We start from the raw sequence: 26,283 nt of genomic DNA, 5'->3' as shown, positions 1-26,283 counted from the left end.
GCGATCGTGCCACTTACTATGCCACCGTGACGCAACATTAGAACTAATAAAGCATTCTAAAGTAACATAATACGGATTTTCAATCAAAATGTCAATATATATATATATATTAAGGGTGTCACGATCCTCCAAATTCTCGATTCGATTACATTTTCGATTCTAAAGGCACGATTCGATTCGATTTTCGATTATGAATAATTAATTAATTAATGACCAATTCATTATTTGTAGCCTACCGTTTAAACTACCTGACCTGCATGGTCTTTGTTTTACCCATAAACAAATCATACAGTAAATAAATAAAGGCAAGTCACACACATAATTACCACCTGTCAATCACTTTTTCTGCGGGACTCGTGAATAGGCAGTGATCTGTGTCGTTATAATGGCGTCGGTAAAAAAAGACGCACAACCAACAGGAACCAGCCAACAGTATCTGAGGTGTTCGCTAAAATGACAAAGTACAAGTGAGTGAAAGATTGAAGCAGTCCTCTGACTGCCTGGACCTGCTGTCTCGAGCGCATGGCTGCGAGTGCGTCTGTGTCTGTGTGGTCACGTGATGTGCATTTTCAGAGGTAGAGAGGAAGGAGGGCTGCTCAGAAATGCTACACGCCACTGTGGATGTCAAATCGTTGTCGTTCTAAAATGCCATTTAAAAACAAAGACAGTGTAAACAGGGCCTGAGTGTGAACTTTTCACGAGCGGATTTGCAACGGGGGCGGGCGGAGGATCGCGATGCCGGTGTTGTCTATCGGACGAACCGTACGAAATACGTACATAGCAGAGCTTGTTTTGCTGTGTTTTTTTTTGTCGACAGCACGAACGTTGTCAACATAACTCACTGGAAATCCAAAATGCTTACACACCGGCGACTTCATTGAAAAAGGAGAGGGTTTAAGCTCTGTCGACGGGTCTCCTGCTTCTGCAGTTCAACAAGCACTTCAACAAGCCTGTTTTTTTCCCGCTTGGCAAACCAAGCTGACGTGATATGGGGGCGTGGCAGCATCGACGATTCAATTTTTTGATTCGATAATAGAAATTGTGCATAAATTAATATATATATAATCAAATTTTAATGTATTATAATGCATCGGGGTGATTCGTGTGAAGGTTCTGGAGTCCAGATGTCTGTAAAGTGTTAATCAATGAGCAGAATTCAAGCAAAATGCACATGCAAATGCATCCAGACGTGCCTTTGCCAAAGCTCTTGAAACATTAGCCTCCGCTAACAGTCAGTCCACACAAATGCACATTTACTGCACATCATTCACAGATGCAACATAACGAGAAGCAGTCCAAACGAAAAGTAAACTGCTGAACCGCCACTTCTGGCTTCTCCAGTTGATGAAATGTTTATAGAGTCTGAGGAGGGAAATGAATGCATCTTTGAGCTCAAGCTGTCCGTTTCTCACGCTGTTAAATGCAGATTAATACCCAAAACATAAGCTGAAGGATGCTGAAAGTGAATGCGTATGTTTCCACACAAACTTATCAGCTCGCTCCACTTCACGATTTACATTCACACTCAACAAAACACTCACTTTTTCCACATCAAATGCTGGAAAGTGCTGACATTCGCTGACATTTGGAGAATAATATACAGTGTAGGGAAATAATCAGAATGTACCGGTGGTAAATTACCAATGAATTTCTGCTTAAAATATTTAACTATGATTAGGCCCACACGGAATCTGCGCACGCAGAATTCTGCAGATTTTTAGACCATAATTAATTCTGTTTATTTACTTGAGTAAATGTGTATATCTGAATTTATTCAGTTTTTATTCAGTAATTTATTACTTTTTATTTAATATATTAGGGTTTTAGTTATGATAACTAAATACCCACCCAAAATAATTCCGCAGAAATCCGCAGATTTTTACCAAAATTCTCCGCAGAAATAGCAAAAAATGTCAGCAGATTCCGTCTGGCCCTGACTATGATTAACAAATGGACTTAATTAACTAAGTAGGTCTTAATTAAGATGGTGTGTGTGTGTGTGTGTGTGTGTGTGTGTGTGTGTGTGTGTGTGCCTCATATTCGAATGTTCCCACAAGTATAACAATACCACATTTAAGAAGACACAGGATCCGCTTTTCACCGCTGTATGCAGATGATACTCAATTATATATTTCAACTAAACCTGACGAGACGTCTGAACTGTCTAAGCTAACTGAGTGTATTAAAGATGTTAAAGACTGGATAACCAACATTTTTCTTCTTTTAAACTCAGACAAAACAGAATTGTTACTTATTGGGCCTAAATCCTGCACACAGCTGATCTCACAACTCAACCTGCAATTAAAGGGGTACAAAGTTAACGTTAGCGCTACTATAAAAGATCTGGGTGTCATATTAGACGGCAATTTAACTTTTGAAAATAATATCTCCCAAGTTACAATGCCTTGTTTCATCGGAGAAATATCGCTAAGTTACGAAGTATGCTATCCATCTCAGATGCAGAAAAGCTAGTCCATGCTTTTATGACTTCTAGACTGGACTACTGTAATGCTCTGTTCGCTGGTTGCCCAGCATCCTCTATTAACAAACTTCAGTTCCAGAGATCTTACTGGGTCTAGAAAATATACAGTGAAAAAAGTAGTGAGCTAAGTTAGCTACTCTACTTAAAATGTAGCTTAGCTACTGTGGCGAGGGGGCGTGGCCGAGAGCCGTGGGAACGGGGTGAGGCCACCGCGTAACTGGATACACCTGCGGTGCGCACCTGCCTCAGATCCCACGGAAGGAGCTCTGGACCATAAAAGGAGGACCGATGGCAGAGGAAGCCGAGAGAGGACCGGGCCCGGGCATATTGTTTTACTTTTGCTTTCAGTTTGACGGCAGTCTCCGTGAGGAGCTGCCGTCCGTTTGTTTTGGTTTAGACGGCAGTCTCCGTGAGGTCGGTTCTCCGCCTCCTTCTTCCCGGCGGCCAAAGGGCCGTAAACTTCATTACAGTGGTGCCGAAACCCGGGAGAAGGAGGGACGCGTTGTCCAGATGCCCTCGCCGCTGAGAGAGGGGGCGAGTGTTCGGGAGTTAACCCGAGTGGGGGAGAAACCCGTCCGTCTGCCCAGAGTGCCGGGGCGGCCTGAGGCTGGCGAGGAAAGGATCTGCCTGCTGCCGTCTCCCAGCATGGGGAGGAGCAGGGGACGCGGGGCGCACCACCGGAAGGGAAAGAGCTGAAGGGAGCCATCCCACAGAACCCGGGGGAGTCGCCGCGATCCGCCATGATGCCGTTGCCTGCATCCATCCACCGAAGTGGGAGCGGAGCAGGAGACCAGAGATGCCGCCAGCCAGGAGAACCGCCGCCGGATGCCAGAAGACGGACGGGTGGATAGATTCCTCCACAGGGCTCCCAGCACGTCGTCGCATCTCTCAGCTGGTGAAGGACCGAGTGGCAGCGTGTCTGGAGAACCGAACCCCAATTTTTTTTTTCTTTTTCCTCTCTCCCCTTTCTCGGTCTACTCTGTCTTTCCTCCTTTTTTTTTCCATCTCCTTTTCTCTCGGCCCGTCTCATATAGGTCTCGCGGGTGCTGTGGGTGCCCCCGGCCTCTGATGGGAGATGGGGGTATGTGGCGAGGGGGCGTGGCCGAGAGCCGTGGGAACGGGGTGAGGCCACCGCGTAACTGGATACACCTGCGGTGCGCACCTGCCTCAGATCCCACGGAAGGAGCTCTGGACCATAAAAGGAGGACCGATGGCAGAGGAAGCCGAGAGAGGACCGGGCCCGGGCATATTGTTTTAGTTTTGCTTTCAGTTTGACGGCAGACTCCGTGTTGTTATTAATAAATATTTTAAACCTGCGTCGGTTCTCGCCTCCTTCTTCCCGGCGGCCAAAGGGCCGTAAACTTCATTACAGCTACATTAAAAGCTACCCTCTGGAAAATGTAGCAAGCTAAGCTAAAATCTACATGGCCTAGAGCGGCAGTTCAGCTTGCTCCGGCCCTGCAATCACTGTGTATCAAACCTCAGAAGCAGCATTGCACACATATTGTACTTAGGCCTGCTAACTTGTGGGCTGTTGTATTTGAATGAGGATGGGTAGATGGTAGTGCTCTTGTGTCAAAACAAAAGGTAGCCTATCATTGGGTGAGTTTTATACAATATTTATTCTGCTGATTTTGAATCTTGCAACTAACAAATATCTTAATTTAGAAAAAAAAAACAACTAAAAACGAACACTAAAACTAACAAAAACTAAACTAAAACTAAGCAATTTTAAATTATAGAAACTGTAGCTGCTCTTTGGTTTCCATGAACGAGACAGAGTTTCTGACGGGTGCTTGCTTCTTTATTATGCTCAAGACGAGAGCCATTTAATCTCCGTTGCGTAGCACAGTGAAACCACACAAAGAAACAACAAAAATCCATAAAAACAACTCGTATAAAGAAAAATATGACAAATTAAGATATAATGTACAGAGCGACATATGAAAATGAAACAATGAAGTATATGAAGACAGTTTGAAACAACTAATAAGAAGGCAGAGCTCACGGTTAACATATACATACAAACAAACTCATGTGGCTTAAAGGTTCAGGACAACCTGGAGAACATTTTTTTATATTAACAGATGTGTGTGTGTTGAGCATCAGTTAAGACAATGTTGGCACCTGTCAGCTTTAATTGTGGGGAAAACTGGGTAATTTTAAGCTTTTGTCAGCTAATTTCAGCTTCCGGGTTTAAAATAATTTTTGGGGCGGGATCAAAATCGGCGACGTAGCGCAGAACTGCAAGTGCAATGATGACGCGTCGGTTTCTCATTATTATTCATAGCCGAGTTTTCTTATCCTATGAGAAGAGCCGGCTGCTTAATTATTCATGAGAGCACGTGCTTTCTGAAGACCTGCCAGTTTCAAGCAAGCTGTGAGACACGGACCAACGGCACGCTGTAGCCATTCATGAAGGCTCGTATGTGTTTGTTTCCATGATCCACAGGGTTTGTTGCATGTTTTTTCCCCGCGATCCTGTCAGGGCCGATCATACAGCAAAGCTGTGTGTGTGCTGCAAGCATTTTTGTCAGGAGAGCAGCACGAGAATTAGAGAATGGCGGACGCTGTCTTTTATCAGGAGTTCGTTCACATTCAGACACATCGCCGTGCTGCTGTGTTTGCCTAAATCCTCTATATTACCAGCAGGGATAATGGTTAAAATAGACAGGTCAGGAGACCTGCTGCGCTGAGTCTGCATTCAAGATCTATAATTTAGACCTGGGGATCGAGGGAGAATCCTCATAGTGTTTACATGAACACACTTATCTTTATAATGATATAAATTGTGGTTATGTGTATATGAAATTACGAATAACAAATGTTGCAGGGCCTTAAATTACTGTTTATTTCTTTGCATTTTAACTTTGTGAACTATAAACTCATGCGTCTGCTCACGGTTTGTGTCTCATTTTGTGAGCTATAACTGACAACAACAGTTATTCGCTCCCCTTCTCCCCTGCTGGCCACGCCCACTCCTGCCCGATGCTGGAGGAGCTCCACGCCCATTAATCATGCATCTTTTGAAAAAATTCTAAAGTAGACTTTAACCGAAAGTGGGGGGTGTCATGGCCCTTTAAATAATAACTTCACATACCTCGCTCCACTTTACCAAAGGGTTCTATTAAATAAATTGTGCAGGATGAAGCCTCCTTTTTTCGTAAATCGCAGAGCAACGGGTCTTCTCTTCGCTCCTGCTAGCCTGATTAACCTATTTGTTACCTAGGCTACCGAAACACGTGACATGCTCTGATGCTCTAAACTCATTTAAAGGGATATAGTCATTTAGTGGTCACTTACAGAAACTAATAAAACTAGTAAATCTGCCTCTAAAAACTAATTAAAACAAACTGAATTTGAAAACAAAAACTCAAAACTAAATAAGCTAACGAAACTAATGAAAAATAAGCAAACACCATGCTTGCAGGAGATTTAATTTTGTATGGTTTTGTTTTATTAATTTCGATTTGTTTATTATTTTATTTCTTATATTTTATTTATATTTAATACTGTTATAGTTTATAGGACATTTCTAGGGCACGACACAGAAGTTGTAAAGTCAGCAAATATTGGCTTCCATATGTTGCTGCTAATTTTTGATTTATTTATGATATGATTGATAACTTTTTCATTTATATATGATATGATTGATCATTTTTGATTTATGAATAATTCGTAACATGTTAAAGCATGCACACTCAGTAGCAAAAACCATCAATGCAATGTTTTATAAGCAATATAATGTGGATCAGTAGTGATGGTGAGGGTTATTAGAGTCTGTTTTCCATCATGACGCAGTGCTGAGAGTGGATTTACTCAGGCGTTGTTGGCGAACAGCAGTGGAAAACATCAGTCTGTAAATCAGAGCCTGTAAAAGTGAGCAACGGCGTGAACGATGAAAGCTCTGGCGCTCAGACAAAGATGGCCGAACATAAAAACACTCATGTTAGGAATAACTCTTGTGATTTTGTGTGTGTTAATGAATCTGAGCTTCACTTAAACACACTGTAAAAGAAAAGACAACAGAAATGCCATCTGACCCAGCCGAGACTCGAACCAGTGACCTTCTTGCTGTGAGGTGATCGTGCTACCCACTGTGCCATCATGATGCTCTATTTCAATACATTTTAATTCAAATTTTAAGTGGCATGACAGACGTAAACCTCTTCTTATAGCACCAGTGCACCAGGGTAAAATCACAGCACAAGTATAAAAATCAATCCTCCTTATTTTTTTTTAAAGAAAGCAGGAGTTTCCCCATCAAACATTTTAAAGAGCCCATAGATGTCTTATTATGGCTGCGCGGGATCCAGTCTGGCCTGCTGAAATATGGCTCTAATATTAGCCTAACCCAGAAAATCTATTTATTTACACTGGAGCAGCAGGATGTGGCCGTGGAGCGGCGTGTTCTCCACAAACCCTCAACATCGTTTCTATATGAAGCTTTAAACATGCTCATACATCACACTGATGAGGGAAACATTTCAGACTTCCACAATCAAAATGACGCACTTATAGACTGAAAATGTAAACACAGAGCAAATATTTGGCTTTCAGACTAATCAGAGCGTGTGGCGTGTAGAATTATGAAGCCTGAAACACGAGATCTCTGCTGTACATGTTACATATTCATCCGGGTGTACAGTTCATAGATTCTGGACGCAGTATTGACATCTGGAGTTCATGCAATTCTGGAAATACTCTGTGGTTTTTAACGGCATCGCTTGCAATTAAATATTCACTTATGCGTTTTCCAGATGCGTTCATTCTAGGCGAGTTGCAGTGCATTACAGCGTGCATTTGTGTCACAGATTAAATACACAACATAAATGTTGGACGATACAAGATATAACAAATTACTCTTTTCAGCTTAGTCCCTTTATTAATCTGGGGTCACCACAGTGGAATGAACCGCCAACTTATCCAGCATATGTTTTATGCAGCGGATGCCCATCCATCACTGGGAAACACCCATACACACTCATTCACACACATACACTACAGACAATTTAGCTTACCCAATTCACCTATAGCACCAGTCGTTGGACTTGTGGGGGAAACCAGGTAACCTGGAAAAAACCCACACGAACACAGGGAGAACAGGCAAACTCCACACCGAATTGCCAACTGACCTAGCCAAGGCTCGAACTGGTGACCTTCTTGCTGTAAGGCGATCGTCCTACCCACTGCGGCACTGTGACGCCACATAACAAATTACTTTAATGCAAAATTTGTTTCGAAACTATCTGAAACTACTAATGTTATTTTTTGCTGCGTTCACACCAGACACAGATGAAGCTTCAAGCGTGAGTGATTTACATGTTAAAGGTGCAGTAGGTGATTGTCTTCAGAAGCATTTGTTGTTGTGCTGGTTGAAAGTCTCTTCACAGTCTAACAGTAATGATTACAGTAAATGATCTAAATGTATTGATATGTATTTTTATATTTAGGGTAAGGCATAAAACTAAAAAATGTTGATCCAATTAAATAGAGTCGGACCGTCATCTCTCATAATTCCGATTAGCAGGTCAGACTGTCTGTCAGCAAATGCAGATTTGAACAACTGCGCCGCCGTTTGTACGCAGCTCCGCCGACCGCTGTTGGTGCTGCGCGTTCACAAGAGAGGTCGCGCACGCCCGCGAGATAGGTAAAACCCTGCTGAATCAAAACTTTTTAAAAACCTGAATCAATATTGAGGTTACCTTTGAACGCTGGAGAAAGGATGACACCATGTCTGAAGGATTTCTCTTAGAAAGGTAATGTTTTGTTTTAAAACTATTTTAGCTTCATGCAACTGATGTCATGTTGTTACAATCGGGTCATATCTTCACAGAAGTGTTGTTCAGCCACTAAAATCTTGCGATAAAATATTGATAATTCTATTTTTAGTTTCATAGGGACCTTTTAAAGCATCTATACTGTAGATTTTAATTAGTTTAATAACAAAACACAAGTAAAAACCGCTATTCCGCCTAGTCTCTCCCTATATTGTTCACCATGCAACTCTAAATATTCCCTCTGAAATAGCATGTCAGTTTGGCTTGGACCCCCGCGGACAAGTACTAGTCGCTTTTAACACATGAGAGAGGGTTCTTTTGCTGTTCTAGGAGGCGTGGCTCTAGATAGCAGGGAGTGACTGTGATTCAGAGATGTATGTTAAGCTGTTAGCATTGTGGAAGATCACCTACTGCAGCTTTAAGTCAATGCAAAGTCGAGAATTGACATCCTGCGGCAAATTTCGCGCAAATGAGGTGGCATGAGTTGATAGTTTTGTGTGTTTGGAAAATCTGAACTTCAGTGGACATTCGTACTGCGTTAACCAATCAGGAGCTTGCTTTTGTAGATTTTTTTGAAGATTTTTTCAAAATTTCCCAGAAAACACCAGCCACAACAGTAGGATAGCTGCACCCGGAAGTCAGGAGTTCCACAAATAATTTTTTTTTGTCATTATTACGAATTTTTATGACAAACAAACACATGTTTTAATATATTCATAACCGCACTCTTGTTTTATCGTCATGCTTAAAAAAAGGACTAAAATAAAAGCCGCTAAATTTCACCATCTATAATCCATAATAATAACTGCTGTACAGCAATCCTACAACATTCTGACACTCAATGACACTCAAATACCCTGTCAGTAATGTTTAGTGGCTGAGAATGAGCTTTTACAGCGTCTGCTATAGTGTTAATGTTGTTTTTGTGTGTTTACATAGATGAATATGGCCACTGTGCAAATGCGCAGTACAGTTAGGATCTTATTGCCACATTAGATTGTTATGATAACATGATATATGCCTTTAGAGATTTCCGAAAGATAAATACTAACAAATAACACAACTAGAATCACAACAACAGTCGCCATCATCTGATCTCATATGAAGCAAGAGATCACAATGACATGTGATGACGTGTGCAGGTGCTGTCCCAATTCTTTGGGGTACATTTTGAAGCCTCGGTTTTAAGGGTCAAGGGGAAGGGGAAAGGGTACAAAAATAGAATTGGGCCTTAGACGATACCTAATGATTTTAAATGATACCTACTATGCCTTTTTTACAAGATGTACAATAAGTCTATGATGTCTCTAGAGTGTGTGTGCGAAGTTTCAGCTGAAAATACCACACAAACAATGTTTTATAACTCTCTGAAACTGACCCTTTTATGATACTAATTGTGGTGATTTGGTGACTGTCACATTCAAATAAGATTGTGCTCTTTTCAAAAGAAAGCAGAGCTACAAATGCATGTGTGTCAGCATAGTGGCAGATTCAAAAACAAGCATCCTATGCTAATGAGGGAGAGATGGTCACTAGTGGGCGGGCCCACACGGAATCTGCACTCAAAGAAGTCCGCAGATTTCCATCATTTCCCATCGAGTCTATTTATAAATGTGCGTAAATTCATATTCATTCAGTTTTTTAATTATTTCACTGATATATTGTGATAAAATAACAGTAATATCAAAATGTTCACATTATTTATTTATGATACAGTTTGTAAAGTCATATTTTCTGTCTTTTAGTAGAGATATTATAGTAGAGACTTGCATTGTTTACCAAATAAGTGGATCTAATTGGATTTGCATTGTTAACATTAAATACAAGTTAAAAAGGTTTTATTTTTTATTTTAAACATTAGGTTTTTAGTTATGATACTCCTAAAATCATTCAGCATAAATTTACAGATTTTTTACAAAATTCTCAGCAGAAATTGCACAAAATATCAGCAGATTTAAGTAGGGTCGGTCTGACAACTGCAGGACAGGGGCATAACATGAAGGGGCCTTAGGAGCATAATGTAGTATGTTATAGTATGTTAGAAGCGTAACTTGAAGTTACGGAGCCATGTCAAAATGATGTTGTCGGCAGGATGGCACCTTCCCTAAACCTAAACCCAACCATCACAGTTATTAATGTCCACAACTACCCCAACCCTTAACCCAACCATCCCAGTTATTAAAGTACATCTGCGAGTTATGTTGGGGAATTCATTGTGTCTTGATGAATTTCCGATGAATGTATTCTCATTTATATGCTTACTTGAGTGATTTCAGTATTATCATTATTTTTATTATCTATTGTATTATCTATTGTATTATTACCCATACATGTGGCATTAATATTAGGTATGTGTGCTTTGATAAATAAAAAAGTCATTCTGTATGCAGTCAGAGATGAGAAGATAAATTAGAAGAGCAGCGTTCTTGTCAAAATGAGGGTCGATTTATCGAAACAAGGCCATAAGGACACCTGCGTTCTGTTCTGTAACTCATGATAAGGCACACCTGCACGTGCGCCCACACTCATTAGTAATGACTTCTAAAAAAATATGAGTACCCATGAACTTCAGCTGAACTTACAGTTTACAGCTCAGTGAACAGTGAACAAGATATATTGTGGAGCATTGTTTTTTGGCTGTGTCATCGCTTTTGAAACAGGAAGGAAAGACCTTAACTGGACATGGGTAAGACCCTTGAAAGACCCTGAGACTTTATTGGTGGCGGGCACCTGAGAGATTTAAGATCCCATTAGCGGAGAAGCTGATGGAGGTGTGTAATGTGTAAATTTGGGTGGAGTATTAAGACAGAAATGTATTTAAACTGTGTGCAAGCATATGTTCGGCAGACACTCAAACGACCTGTCTCTGTTGTTACTGATGCTGTAAAAATAAACTGCTTTGCCTAAAGACTTTGGAGATCTCAGACTTTGTCATTTTTTTGAAGACTTTGACTTAGAGACTTAGAATATTTTGCAGACCAGAATCTTGTGGATGTTGTGGATATATTTGGAGAAAACTCATGAAAACACCTGATGAAAATGTTCTCTGGTAAGCATTTCCTCCATCTTGCCAACAACATCTCATTGTGACATCTCATGGTTCAATAGGATCTCGATAACTGCAAGTTACACCTCTAACTTAATACAAGTAATGCCCCTTCATCTTACGCCCCCGTTTTGCAGTCCGCAGTCAAAAACACTTGGCAGATTCTATCTGGCCTGATTAGTGGGCGGGGCTTTTCCCCCTCTGATGACACGTACAAAGAGAGAATGTCAATCAAAGTCTGATCGTTGCCACACAACTACGTTTAAACCCCTTATAAAGATGATTTTCGCATAATAGCTCCCCTTTAAAAATACTAGTTGAAATCAGTGTTACGTTAGCATCATTGAGCTTCTGGATGTGTGTGTTTATATGTGATGTGACTTGTCTATACTACTATTAAAGCTCCATAGAATCGCTTTCTAGATGTTCATTGGTCTGTCTGTGAGTCTCGTTAGTGCGCAAATTAAAATGACAGCTCAGAATCTGCTTAAATCTGTTTACTTAACCTAATTAGCCCATTTCACTTGACTAGCAGAAATGAGAAAGAGCAGCTGAATGAATCAGTCAGTTCACGTTAATGTGGGAAAAGCCATATTAATTAAAGTGATCATTTCTTCAGGAAGCATAATCAAATATGACTGCAAGAAAACAAATCACTAATGTATAACTGCAATGTATAACTGCATAGATTAATTGTAGAATTACATTTAATATTCCTGCAATAATGCATAACAATATTGTGTAATTATGTAATGGATGCAATACAACACTTCTAAAGTACAAAACTAATGGCATTAAAAGTTTATAAAATAAGAAAAATAAAGTCATATATTTACAAATAAAATGCATAAAGAAAAGATAAGAAAATATTATATCTAAAGATCATAACGACAAAATATTTGTACAATTATAATAAGGAAACTATTATATAAAATATAGATAAACATGCATGTTCTCATACTTCATATGCAAGTCTGCAGTCTAATGGAATGAACAGAAACACAGACCCAGAGCCAGGGCGGGTTCACAAGTGGTTCGAAAGATCCTCCCTCACTGACAAAGGCCCAGAATTTGCCCCATACATGAGCTCATTTGTCAGATGTTGACTGCTATGCCATCATAAACTGTGCAAATAACCCATCGAAGACTTTAGAGAATTAAATAATTACCAATGAAAAGGTGTGAAGAACCAAAAACGACCCATAATAGTCTTAATTTGAATACTAATTAGGCTGTTGTGGTCATCCATGGATTTTCAAATGTACTTTTTTTTTCCAAGAGAGGCTAAAAAATCGTGCAGCTCTGCATTGTTATGTTTAAATTGTTTAATAATCAAATGGCCAAATTCTGGCTTAGGAAAGTTGAATGTGCAGGCAAAAGGCTATAATTTTTTTCCTAATATTATATGATGTAATACCTTTGTATTTTATAATAATAATAATAATAATAATAATAATAATAGTAGTAATAGTAATAATAATAATAATAATAATAATAATAATTAATAATAATAATTATAATAATAGTAGTAATAATAATAATAATAATAATAATAATAATAGTAATAATAATAATAATAGTAATAGTAATAATAATAGTAATAATGATAATAATAATAATAATAATAATAATAGTAATAGTAATAATAATAGTAATAATGATAATAATAATAATAATAATAATAATAAATAATAATAATAATAAATAATAGTAATAATAATATTAACAATAATAATAATAATAATAATAATAATAGTAGTAGTAATAATAATAATAATAGTAATAATAATAAAAAATAATAATAATAGTAATAATAATAGTAATAATAATAATAATAATAAATAATAATAATAATAATAATAAATAATAATAATAATAATTCCTCACATTTATATAGCACTTTTCTGGACACTCAAAGCACTTTACATGTACTTCTCTTCATCCACCACCAGTGTGAAGCATCCACCAACCCCAAGGACATCCTGAGGTTTTTAAAGACCACAGAGAGTCAGGACCTCGGTTTAATATCTCATCTGAAAGACGTCACTCACTGAGCAGTATTGAGTCTCCATCACTATACTGGGGCGTTAGGACCCACACAGACCACAAGCTGAGCGCCCCCTGCTGGTCTCACTAACACCACTTCTGGCAGCAACCTAGCTTTCCCATGTGGTCTCCCATCCAGTTACTGACCGGGCGCAGCCCTGCTTAGCTTCTGTGGGTGACTATGTGCGAGTTGCAGAGACCTAGCTGCCGACAATAGTATTTTAAAAATATTATTGGTACATCAAAAAATGTGGTTATGATGACAATCCGACAAGCTAATCCAGCTAAAAATACTGCTTAAATTGTCACTAAATAGAGTATTTAAATAGAAAATGAGAAATTTTTTTTTTGAGAAATAAAGACCCATCCTTTTCACCAGGCTAGCTACGTTCCAGAAACAGAAGGTCATTCATACCTCCTAGGAGCTCCGTCCTCGTACGGCTGGATGATCACCACCTTAACAGAGATGGATGTCCTTAGAAGGTCGATCATCTGTTCGTGGGTGAGCGTCGCCACTGCCACCTTGCAGATCTCCACTAGTCGACTGCCCTGCCGCAGACCAGCCTTCCAGGCGTACCCGAACGGCTCCACATCCGCCACGATGCCCTCAAAGTTCACATGGAAGCCCAGCTGCCCGAGGCCGTTCCTGCGCAGGGTCATTTCTGTGGTCTCGCAGCCGCGGGTCACAATCTGACACAAAACAGAGAACAATACATGTTAACGTTGCTAGACTGGTAAACATATTGCTAATAGGTTTTAACATATTGCTAACAAGTTTTAACATGTGGCTAGACTGGTTTAACATAAAAAAGATAAGACACTTTACATAGCATGCTTTCCAGTACAATTTACCATAATGCTAACATGTTTTAACATGTTGCTAACATGATTTAACATCTTGCCAACATGTTTATAACAAGATCGCCACAATGTTATCATGTTTTAATTTTTAAAAGTTTTTCCATCATGTTTTTTTTTTCCGCATAACTGAACACAATGTTAGCATGTTTTTATTTTAAAATGATTTGATAGCATGTTTAAAGCACAACTGACCACAATTTTATCATGTTTCATTTTAATTATTTGGTAGTACGTTTGAGCAAAAATGACCACAATGTTAGCATGTTTAATTTTAAAATGAGTTGGTAGCATGTTATAGCACACCTGAACAGTATATTTTTAGCACAATTGACCACAATGTTAGCTTGTTTTTATTTTTAAATGATTAAGTAGCGTGTTTTACCACAACTGAATACAATGTTAGCATGTGTACATTTTAGATTATTTGTTAACATGTTTTTAGCACAACTGACCTCAATATTATCATGTTTTATTTTAAAATAATTTGGTTGCATGTTTTTAGCACACTTGACTACAATGTTAGCTTGTTTTTATTTTTAAATGATTAAGTAGCATGTTTTACCACAACTGAATACAACGTTAGCATGTTTACATTTTAGATTATTTGGTAACATGTTTTTAGCACAACTGACCTCAATATTATCATGTTTTAATTTTAAAATAATTTGGTTGCATGTTTTTAGCACACTTGACCACAATGTTAGCTTGTTTTTATTTTTAAATTATTAAGTAGCATGTTTTACCACAATTGAATACAACATTAGCATGTTTACATTTTAGATTATTTGGGAACATGTTTTTAGCACACTTGACCACAATGTTAGCATGTTATAATTTTAAAATGGTTTTGGTAGCATATTTTTAGCACTCCTGACCACAATGTTAGCAAGTTTTAATTTTAAAATAAATTGGTTACATGTTTTAGCACAATGTCAGCATGTTTTAATTTTAAAATTATTTGGTAGCATGTTTTAGCACAATTGACCACAATGTCAGCATTTTTTTTCAGCTCAACTGACCACAATATGAACATGTTTTAATTTTAAATTGACTTAGTAGCATAATTTTAGCACTATTGACCACAATGTTAGCATGTTTCAATTTTAAGAGGATTTGGTAGCATGTTTTTTTTCGCACAATTGAATACAATGTTAACATGTTTTCATTTTAAAATGATTTGGTAGCATGTTTTAGCACAATTGACCACAATGTTAGCATGTTTTAATTTTGAAACGATTTGGTAACATGTTTTTAGCACAATTGACTACATGTTTTCATTTTAAAAGGATTTGGTAGCATGTTTTTTGCACAACTGACCACAATGTTAACATGTTTTATGACTGTGGCTAGCATGACTTCATTTCAACATAGTGTCTAGCCTTTGCAATCTTACATCGTTAATATTTCAGGCTGTTAGCGCAGGACAGAGGAATCATGACAGACTCTGGTTTATTGAATCTCCTAGATCAGCTTTGTATTTTCTGGAAAATGCATTCCCTGGAGAGCCCTTATCTGTATTTCCATATAAAAGGCTCTTTAGATTGAGAGAACACACAGTCGCCGCAGACGGGTTTAAATGCCGCCATAGGATATTAGTCTTTATCTCTCTTTTTTTTTTGCTTGTCTCTCTGCCACCATCTGTCCTTCCAGTCAGAGAACTATACAGAAATAGTTCAATCTAAAAAATAACTTTTTTTTTTTTATAAAAGAGCTATTATTGAGATATTAAAATTAAGCTTTGCATGTCTGGCATCATATTTAATGACACCATTACCCTAAAAATATCATCTTTTTTTGGTAATACAGCCTATAAATATGTAGTTAAGATACTAAAACACTTAAAGGTCTTGGCTTTCATTTCCACTTTCAAACAGGAGCTATTTAACAGCACATAATTTGCTGTTTTGAAAGATATCTGAGGTAAATTGATGTTTTTGCCATCAGAAAGTTTGTTTATGTTAGCAGGAAGTTGCCAGGCAAGAAAATGCACACATATTTAAAGTCACAGCGAAAAGTATCAGACATGCATGCAGTCATTTTGACCAATATGGTATTTTAAGGCAGAAATGCTCAGTTCTTTACTGTTTTGTAATAAAAAAAAAAACAAAGTCAGAAAGAAATACACTGATAGTTAGAAAACGGCAGGGTGTTATAAATATGTTAGTTTTATTTCAAAGAGTTATAAAATTACAAAAATTAAAAACTCTCTGTGTATCTATCCACTGGAACCTTGCAGATGAGTGATTAATCCGCTCATAAATCATAAATCATAAATGCTTTCTCCAAAGCTTGAAACACTGTCAGTGATGTCATCAGCACACAAGCAGCCAATAGTTTTCAGCTTTTTCTGATGACTCCTCCCTCAAATTTTCATTGGCTGTGGTTTGGTAGCTTGAATGAGCTGATGGGGAATGAGTTGTTGTCAGATCATGTGTGAACCCCCTCTTGTGGATCGTTCACGGAGTGTTGCGTAGTGTGAACACCACAGAGATTAAAAGACACAAAGTCAAGTCATGTAGTGTGAACAGCAGAGCGATCTGCTGATGTTTAAAATCCTGTAGTGTGAACTAGGCTTAAAGCGTCTTTTAAACAAAGAGGCTGAAACAGACCAGGGAGTGAAAACGGCTAAAAGTGCGCTCTTAGAAGCTGTCAGCGCACGAATTAGTCAGGCGGACTCAGAACACCTGTACTTCATCGCGACTGTGCTTGATCCACGATATAAAAGATCATTATTTGGATATGGGGAAAAAGCTGCGCACAGGAGAAATGATCCAGGCCGAGTTGGACTTGGGAAAGCCGCTAGGTGTTGGAGACGGTCAGGTGATGCACAGCGCAGGAGATGAAAACACATAGAGAGTAAACGGGCTCGAACTACAGATGAGCCGCGCACCGACAGCCGACAGCGAGAGACTGTTTAGTGCTGCATCTCATGTCATCGATGAGAAGAGGAACCGACTTTCATGCGAGACAGCAGAGAAGCTACTTTTTATAAAGAAGAACCTGCCACTTTTCCTGAAGAAGTAGGCTAAGTAGGCTTATGTCTTGGACAGTTTTTCATTTGTTGTCATCCACATTTTTCGCACTATTCAATGCACATTTGTTGTTGTAGACCAGGGCTTTTCAAAGTCTAAGACAGTGGGCCTTCCCTTTGACACAACTTACCCATTGGCGCCCCCCTCCTCCCAAACAGGCACGCACACATACATACACACACACACACGCACGCACGCACGCACGCACGCACGCACGCACGCACGCACGCACGCACGCACACACACACACACACACACACACAAACACACATATGTATATATATATATATATATATATATATACAGTATATATAAAGACACAGACAGATGTCAGACTGTTAATTTACTTTTATCATCATTTGCATGAAAGTGCAATTATTTACAGAGTAATAAAATAAGTATTTTAATATAATGTTTTTAAAACTAGGATGATGGTTCAATATGAATAGAACAGATCCAAGAACTGCACTGTAAAAATTTCCAGGTTTTCACAACAAGTTACTGTAATTTTTCACAGTAAATTACATTAGTATCCCTTCACAGTATTTAACTGAAAAATTCACAGTAATATGTTGTATTCATAATTTTATTGTGAAATTACGGCAGGTAGCGTGATTACAGCAAATTACTGTGAAAAGGGCTATATCTTTTGCACGTTAGTTATAGAAATTCAAACCTTTTTTTAACTCAACGTAGAAATTAATACAAAATAACTTTTAACAGATAATAACAGAATATTTTTAGCCCCCAAAACGATTTGGTTACCAACATCTTTTTGGTTGTACTGCACCTTTATTTAATTTTATACAGTTAACATAGAATAGGAAATAATATTTAATGAACATAACTGTGTGTTTAGCCAAAACATAATAAACTGGAATAAAAAGTAATTAATTAATGAAACCAAAGACTGTTAAACAGCCAACAATTATTTCAATGTCAGGGTAAATGTCTGCTTTAGACGGTTTCATGAGTATTGGGCACCTGTCATCGCCTGGAGGTCACTAATCTCAGAATTAATTATATATATATATATATATATATATATATATATATATATATATATATATATATATATATATATATATATATATATATATATACAGTATATATAAAGACACAGACAGATGTCAGACTGTTAATTTACTTTTATCATCATTTGCATGAAAGTGCAATTATTTACAGAGTAATAAAATAAGTATTTTAATATAATGTTTTTAAAACTAGGATGATGGTTCAATATGAATAGAACAGATCCAAGAACTGTCCATCCCAGTCAAAACAGTCGAAGTTTAGCGGGTCTCATGCTGTCATTAGCCAAAATATCTTGACAAACCACACATAAAGGTTGTGGTTCATCAGCTGGTCCTGTCCACGTAAATCCTAAACTCAAATACTGATCATCATATCGTCGTCTTTTGGGTTTAAGCCCTGAATTTGAAGGCTTTGAATCGGGGGGTCTCAGAAACCGATCCATAGTATTAGCAGATATATACCTGTATTGGCAGGCTTGCCAAACAGAAGCGAATTCACAGCTACGGCCTTCTGGGTAAAAAAGGTTTTCTTATATTTGACGTATTATTTTTTTAGTTTTGTTTAATTAAAACGTTTAAATATAATAAAAAATACATATAATAGTTAAACTTAATAATTATATTTTTATTATATATTTTTTCCCGCGCCTCCCCTGACATGCTCTGGCGCCCCCCAGGGGAGGCGCGCCTCACACTTTGAAAACCCCTGTTGTAGACATACAGTTACATTCTTTCAGCAGTCAGTTATAGGCCTAACATAGGCTATTCAAGAAGGGGGGCTTCAAAGATGGCCAAATAAAAATATTTTTTTATTTTACTAATTTATTTATTTTACGTTATATTGTGCTTTGTTTGTATAAAATCTGCTGGAATGTTAAAAAAATGTTCAGTTTTAAATAAATATTTTTGAAATTGTATTTTTGTTATTTGATTTATTTCTCTGAAAAGCAACACAAAATAGTAAAAAGCTAATTTTTACTATTTAATTATTGTAATGGTGAAAAAATTGGCAAACTAAATGGAAAAAAATGCAAAACACCGCATTCGGTATTCGGCCAAGCAATTCATTATTGTTCGGCTTCGGCCAAGAATTTCATTTCGGTGCATCCCTAATAATAACACACTTCAATGGCTTCCAGAGTTTCTTGCTACAGGACTGACATCACTTGGAGAAAGTCACATGCTTTCTATCAGTGCTTGACAGATTGTTCTGCCTTTTACAACTGATGTAGGAACAGAAACAAAATATATTAATTATTTATAACTGAAATTGCAAATAACACAGAAAACATGTTTAAAGACAATTCAGGAGGCAGAAATAATCAAAAACACATACAGCGGGGAAAATAAGTATTCAACAATTCACCAGTTTTCTCTGAAATCATATTTATAAAGGTGAAATTTTCCCCGGATGTTGATAACAACCAAAAAAATCCATATGAAAGAAAACAAAACTAATTAGTTTACAAATGACGTCAAGTGTAATAAAATGAAATGACACAGGGAAAAGTTATAGAACACATGAAGAAAGGGAGGTGAAGTTCGGCAGTAAAAGCCCAGACAGCAGCTGAAATCTCTTAGTAATTCTTCAGCAACCCTCTGCCTTTCCCAACATCTACATTAGCAGGAGGATGAAGATGAAACCAGGGTGGACATTTTAGCAAGAGAATGACCCAAAACACAGCTAAGGAGACTCTCAGATGCTTTCAGAGAAAGAAAATGAAGCTGTAGAATGGCCCAGCCAATCACTTGAACCGAATCCAATAGAAAATACAAAATAAAGCTCAGATATGATAGACGAGACCCACAGAAGCAGAAAGACTTTAACATTTTGCTGAAGTCTGTGAAAAACTCACACCTGAGCAATGCATGTGACTTCATTCTCCATATGAGAGGCGTCTTTAAGCTGCAGCATCAAAAAAGCCTTTGATATGAAGCATTAAATACATTTCAGTAGCTCTTAAGTAGTCATATCAATGTTATTTTTGTTATGTTTTATTTTTATGTTTGTATTGTTTGGGTTTTTAACTAAATCTGGTTTGATTCCATGTCAACAGCTCACGACGTGTTCAACACTTATTTCAGGCTAATCTTAAAACATGGCAGAAAGTGCAGCATTAGACGTGTTTTCCTAACGATTCTCCGTCTTAAACTCTGCAGACTGAAGCTGTTAATGGATGTAGCAATTAGCAGTAATCCACCGTAAAGATGCCATGGTGAGATGGTGCCTGAGCCAGTCATGTTTATCCAAAAAAAAAATAACGCCAAGAAGACCATGTGAAGCTACATTGTCACGCAATCTCCTTCAGTCATTAGACAGCATTAACACAAGCCGACAACTACAAACCACCAATGACAGAAACTGGAGTCTGAAACCACAGTCGATGGCCAGGTGAATAATTCAGATGGACTATAGGTGAGGATAATGATCAATAAATGTGCATTTCATTACTGGTCGGAGTCAGAAAGCCACAGAGAAGGTCAGAGGAGCGTGAGTCAGTAAATAACCCAGAAGAGGCTGATCCCTCTTAAAGGATTTGCCGTAATAAGTGCAGCTAGTAAGAGTGAGTCACCATAAACTCGACCTCAACTTTGGTTAGTCGTCAACAAATACAGTCATGCAGAAATCAGTGATTTAATGACTGCTGTGTTAGTCTGAACGAAGTCTGAAACCACAACTGTTTTCACTAAATGTGTCAGCTCCAAATGTACAATAACCACGGAGAAATCTGCTCATTTTATTTCAATATTATCTATTTTAAACAACTGTCTACTTTGTTTACACTGGTCATTTCAGAACACTAAATTAAGTTAGCATACAAAGGTGCTTTATATAGGACAGGGCAATTCAATTGGTGGCCCGCGTGCTGAACCCGGCCTCTGGGGCAATTTGTTCCGGCCCTCACAATAGTGTGACCAAGGGCCCTATCATACACACGGCGCAATGTGTACTTGTTTGGTAGTTTCAGCTTGGCGCAAGAGTGGTTTTGAGATATTGCGCTACACTGTTTAAATAGCAAATGCATTAGCACTCATTTGTGCGCCCATAGGCGTTCTGGTCCAAAAAGGAAGGCGTTCTGAGGCGGACCGCTGGCGCGTTGCTATTTTGAGAAACTATAATAGATTTTTCATTAGACCAAAACAAACCCGGTCTAAACTCCAGCGCAGAGTTGCACCTCGCTTACACACTGCTTAATACACACAAGAGAGCAATAGGCAAATATCTTTACATATAAAAAAATGTAAATATTAAGGATATATATAGGATATAATAAAAATAGATATAGGATATAAATATAAAGGATTAAAATATTACGAAACATATTATTTTGTAGCCTATATAAATATGAAAAATCACTGCTTTTATGTCTTCTTCATCTCTGGAGGCTTTTTCAGTTCATTCATAACAATTTGCTTTTGTATAATGTTATTATTACTAGCAGTATTATTTATTATATCCATATTTATATTTGTTTTATTAAAAACAAGCTTAGATTTGTCCACCTGTCAGGTTTTAGACCATATGGGGCACAGGATATAACTCAGGTTTTTGAGCACACTTCATTATTATTGTTCATTTATTAGTTTGCTGGAAACTAGAACTGAATTTAGAAATAGTTTTGAAACAAATATTTGTGCTTACAAACGCAATTAATTATTTATAGATTAATTGACATCTGTGTTTAAAGGTTTCCCTATCCAAGAGCGAAAGTGAAAGTAGATCCATAATCTCTCATTCTCACGCAGTAGATGCTCTGATTAACTGTTTGACAGTTAAAAAACTGTTAACTGTTTGCTTGTGAAATGCTAATTTTTTCCACTTAGGCTTACTTTGCGTCCTGTAAATAGCGAATGTGCTCTTGGCACGACACAGCTGACTCTTAAAGGGAATGGGAGATGAGACTCTAATTGGTTTATTCTTAAAACACACCTATAACTCATTAAGAAAATAAACTCAACCCTTTTAGACCATGGGCCACAGCGCAAAGCGGATTTTCCCGTCCGTAAATTAAGAAAAATGCGTTCGGACACGCCCTGAAAGCATTTGCGCCCTGCGTTTTGCGCTCTGGGTATGGACACCATAAGCAAATGGCGCGGGCAGCCGAAAACATTTGGATGTGTTTGTAGAAAAAGCCTTTTGCACTATGCATTGATATCATCAATAAGGATGCAACGATTAGCCAATTTCACTATTAACTGCACTTTAATTCGTCCCATAATTAATCGTAAAGTCTTCTTTAAGCCGCATTTCTGTTGAATAAAACGAAACTGCTGCAATTAAACAAAGCTATGCCAAGTTGCCAATTCTGCGCAAGTTTAAAGTTCCAAGTATGTACACCGAGGCAAATACGCACGCACACCAGATTAACTATAGCAGCAGCCGTTCCCATATCACGTCTTTTCCGCTTGCAAGTTTGTTATTTCTATTGTAAGAATTATATGACAATATGTGCGCACAAGCGGAACATTTCAAAAAGAGACTTATTGTGTTTCTATCACTCCAATATAACTGTGGACGCACTTTACCTGCACACACTTCTACTCAAACAGCTTAATAAAGAGGATTTTCTTCATACAGTACACTGAACATATACTTCACACAAAATATTATTCAACATATCAAAAAGCAGACTAAGCAGTGGACATAACACACAGGATGACAGTAAGAGCAGGGATGTGTGCTATAATGTCTACATGTTGTCTGTCCAGCTAGAAGCAAAGGAACCTGTTAGGCTTCCTAAAGCCTGACAGGCTTTTCTTGTGTGTGTGTGTGTGTGTGTGTGTGTGTGTGTGTGTGTGTGTGTGTGTGTGTGTGTGTGTGTGTGTGTGTGTGTGTGTCTGTCTTTCCATCTGTTTGTCTCACTATAAGTCTGTCTGTCTGTTTGTCTCTCTTTCCATCTGTCTGTCTGTCCGTCTTTCCGCCTCTCTGTCTATCCATATGTCTGTCTGTCTGTCCATCCATACGTCTATCTGTCAGTCTGCCTGTCCGTTCATCCATATGTCTGTCTGTCTATCTGTCTGTCTGTCTGTCTGTCTGTCTGTCTGTCTGTCCGTCAATATGTCTGTCTGTCTTTCTGTCAGTCTGTCTGCCTGTCCATCCATGTGTCTGTCTGCCTGTCTGTCCATCCATATGTCTGTTTGTCTGCCACTCTGTCCATCCATATGTCTGTCTGTCTGTCTGTCTGTCTGTCTGTCTGCCTGTCCATCCATATGTTTGTCTGTCTGTCTGTCTGCCAGTCTGTCCATCCATATGTCTGTCTGTCTGACTGTCTGCCTGTCCATCCATATGTTTGTCTATCTGTCTGTCTGTCTGTGTGTATGTCTGTCTGTCTGTCTGTCTGTCTATCTGTCTGTCTGTCCATCCATATGTCTGTCTGTCTGTCTGTCTGTCTGTCTGTGTGTATGTCTGTCTGTCTGTCTGTCTATCTGTCTGTCTGTCCATCCATATGTCTGTCTGTCTGTCTGTCTGTCTGCCTGTCTGTCCATCCATATGTCTTTCTGTCTACCAGTCTGTCCATCCATATGTTTGTCTGTCTGTCTGTCTGTCTGTCTGTTTCTCTATCTCCCTCTGTCTGTCTGTTTCTCTATCTCCCTCTGTCTGTCTCTTTTTCCATCTGTTTGTCTGTCTGTCTGTCTGTCCATCTATATGTCTGTCTGTCTATCTGTCTGTCTGTCTGTCTGTCTGTCTGTCTGTCTGTCTGTCTGTCCATCTATATGTCTGTCTGTCTGTCTGCCTGTCTGTATGTTTCTCTATCTCCCTCTGTCTGTCTCTTTTTCCACCTGTTGTCTGTCTGTCTGTCTGTCTGTCTGTCCGTCTATATGTCTGTCTGTCTGTCTGCCTGTCTGTATGTTTCTCTATCTCCCTCTGTCGGTCTCTCTTTCCATCTGTCTGTCAATCCGCCTGTCTGTCTGTCTATTTTCATTTCCGTCTGTCTGTTTCTCTATATGTGTGTATGTCTTTCTTTCTGCTTGTCCATCTGTCTGTCTCTCAGCTGTTAAAGCGATCAGTCTGATCTGTTGGAGTGTCACTTCACATCACAGACTTCAGCAGCTCTTAAATCCTCTGAAACGCCACACTGAAAAAGACTCTCACACTGAAGAGCTGCTGAAATGGACTGAGGAAACACTCTCATACACTAACACCACAGACAGAGAGAGAGAGAGAGAGAGAAAGAGAGAGAGAGAGAGAAAGAGATTTTTTTTCTGATTTATTATTTTTTTAATTTATGTTTTTATTTATTTAATCATTATCATTATTATTATTATTATTATTATTTTACTATTTGCTGAGTTTACTGCTTTTTAATATATGCATGTCCTTTTCAATGACAACTGTTGAATTGAATTAAATTGAGAGAGAAGAAGATTCCCACGTTTAAGTGTCAGTGTGTCTCCATCTCCTGCTGCGTCAGATAAACAGCACAGCGACAGACATAAAGCGGATCTCAGGTAACATTTGTGAGAAATACTACAGTGAGAACTTTCCCAATGATTATTTGATGTATTTGTTCAGCCTTTCTGCAACGAGTCACACACAATGTCACACACATACAGCGGACACACACACACACACACACACACACACACACACACACACACACACACACACACACACACACACACAAACACACACACACAGCACAGCACACACATTTAACTTTGCACTGTTTTTGCATGGTAAATGTGACAGGACACGTTAATATCCAATGCTGTATGGACATCTGCTATGTTCGTATACAAAATAAACCTGATTTAACGTCCATAAACCAGGATTGAAGTGTCTTCTTTTATAATTATAATGACATTATGTGGCTGTGGGGATGAATTGCAGCGATTTTACTGAATTATTACAAACAAGCACTGATTTAAAATTGGTTTACTTGTTAAACTCATTCCTGATCACATTCGAGGATGATTGATAATCATAAAGAGCTGAACAGATCTTTTAATACCAGTGGCTTTGCGCACATCCTGTCTTGTTGATATGATTATACACGTTACTATAGAGGTATGTTAATACGCAACTGTCAATCAATTTGGTGGGTGGGGAAATCTGCAATCACATTGCGATGGGCCTCAAAATGAATGGGATTTGGATGCTATTTTAACGTCAGGAAATTTAAATAAAGAGGTTTATCGTGTTTTTATCACTACAAAATATGACTATGGACACACTATACCTACACACACTTCTGTCCGAACAGCTTACGAAATATGATTTTCATCATGGGTGCCCTTTAATGTATTAGTAGATAGTAATATAGTCTTAGAATATTTTCCTGATAACACTTTAGTTTAAGTACCAATTCTCTAATAACTACTTGCTCATTACATGCCTATTATCAAGCTATTGGCTGTTTATTAGCACTTATTGAGTGTATATCTGTATCGTTATCAGAATATGAGATGATGTATATCGTGATATGAGGAGCAGCACAGATGGTGGACAGGACACGGAGAGCAAACTAGGGCTTTCTGACAGATTCTGGGCCCAGAAACAGACCTCATCCAGAACAGACACACACAGACGGCCCTCGGGACCAACACATCCTGAGAAAGGTGCTTAACAGATCCTCTTACTGATGTTTTTGGCCATGCAATGAAAGTCAATGAGGTCCAGTGTGGTTTCAACATAAAACACTCTTCAGAATAACTTTTGAAACTCACTAGGGCTGCAGTTATTTCAATAAAAGTGCAATAAAAATGCTGTAAATTTCTGAAATATTATTACAATTGAAAGTAAATGTTTTTATGTTTGATTATATTGTTAATAGTAATTTATTCCTGTGATTAAATGCTGAATTTTCAGAATCATTACTCCAGTCTTTGTCTCATGTGGTCCTACAGCATTGATATAATGATAATTAGATGATTAAGAGACTTTATAGATATCTAGATTTACATTTATTTATTCAACTAATGCTTTTTTTCAACAGAACTTACAATTGAGGGAATAAATAAAAATCAATCAAAAGCATCTTTTTCGTAAATATTTCAATTT

General features: G+C 38.1%; 1 protein-coding gene and 1 long non-coding RNA gene across 10 annotated transcripts in view; both read right to left on the bottom strand.

Annotated features, from left to right (window-relative positions):
• The window catches only part of LOC147841212 (uncharacterized), a 1,204,737-nt gene that overhangs the window by 638,182 nt on the left and 540,272 nt on the right, over positions 1 to 26,283 (bottom strand). The window lies entirely within an intron of this gene.
• sipa1l2a (signal-induced proliferation-associated 1like 2, genome duplicate a) overlaps positions 1 to 26,283 on the bottom strand; it is a 288,056-nt gene that overhangs the window by 91,821 nt on the left and 169,952 nt on the right. For all 9 annotated transcript variants that reach the window (XR_015506408.1, XM_087279788.1, XM_087279790.1 and 6 more), the window contains exon 11: positions 13,770 to 14,044. Coding sequence is in view for 8 of the 9 variants with exons in the window: in XM_087279788.1 (XP_087135914.1) it covers positions 13,770 to 14,044 (275 nt within the window). In the remaining variant the exon portion in view is untranslated. The remainder of the gene's footprint in view (positions 1 to 13,769; positions 14,045 to 26,283) is intronic.

Source organism: Danio rerio, chromosome 13 (genome assembly GCF_052040795.2).
Source record: "Danio rerio strain M-AB ecotype USA chromosome 13, GRCz13ab, whole genome shotgun sequence".
In the NCBI taxonomy this organism is placed as follows: domain Eukaryota; kingdom Metazoa; phylum Chordata; class Actinopteri; order Cypriniformes; family Danionidae; genus Danio; species Danio rerio.
The sequence above is the reverse complement of the archived record's forward strand: the minus strand, read 5'-3'. Positions and strand labels throughout refer to the sequence as shown.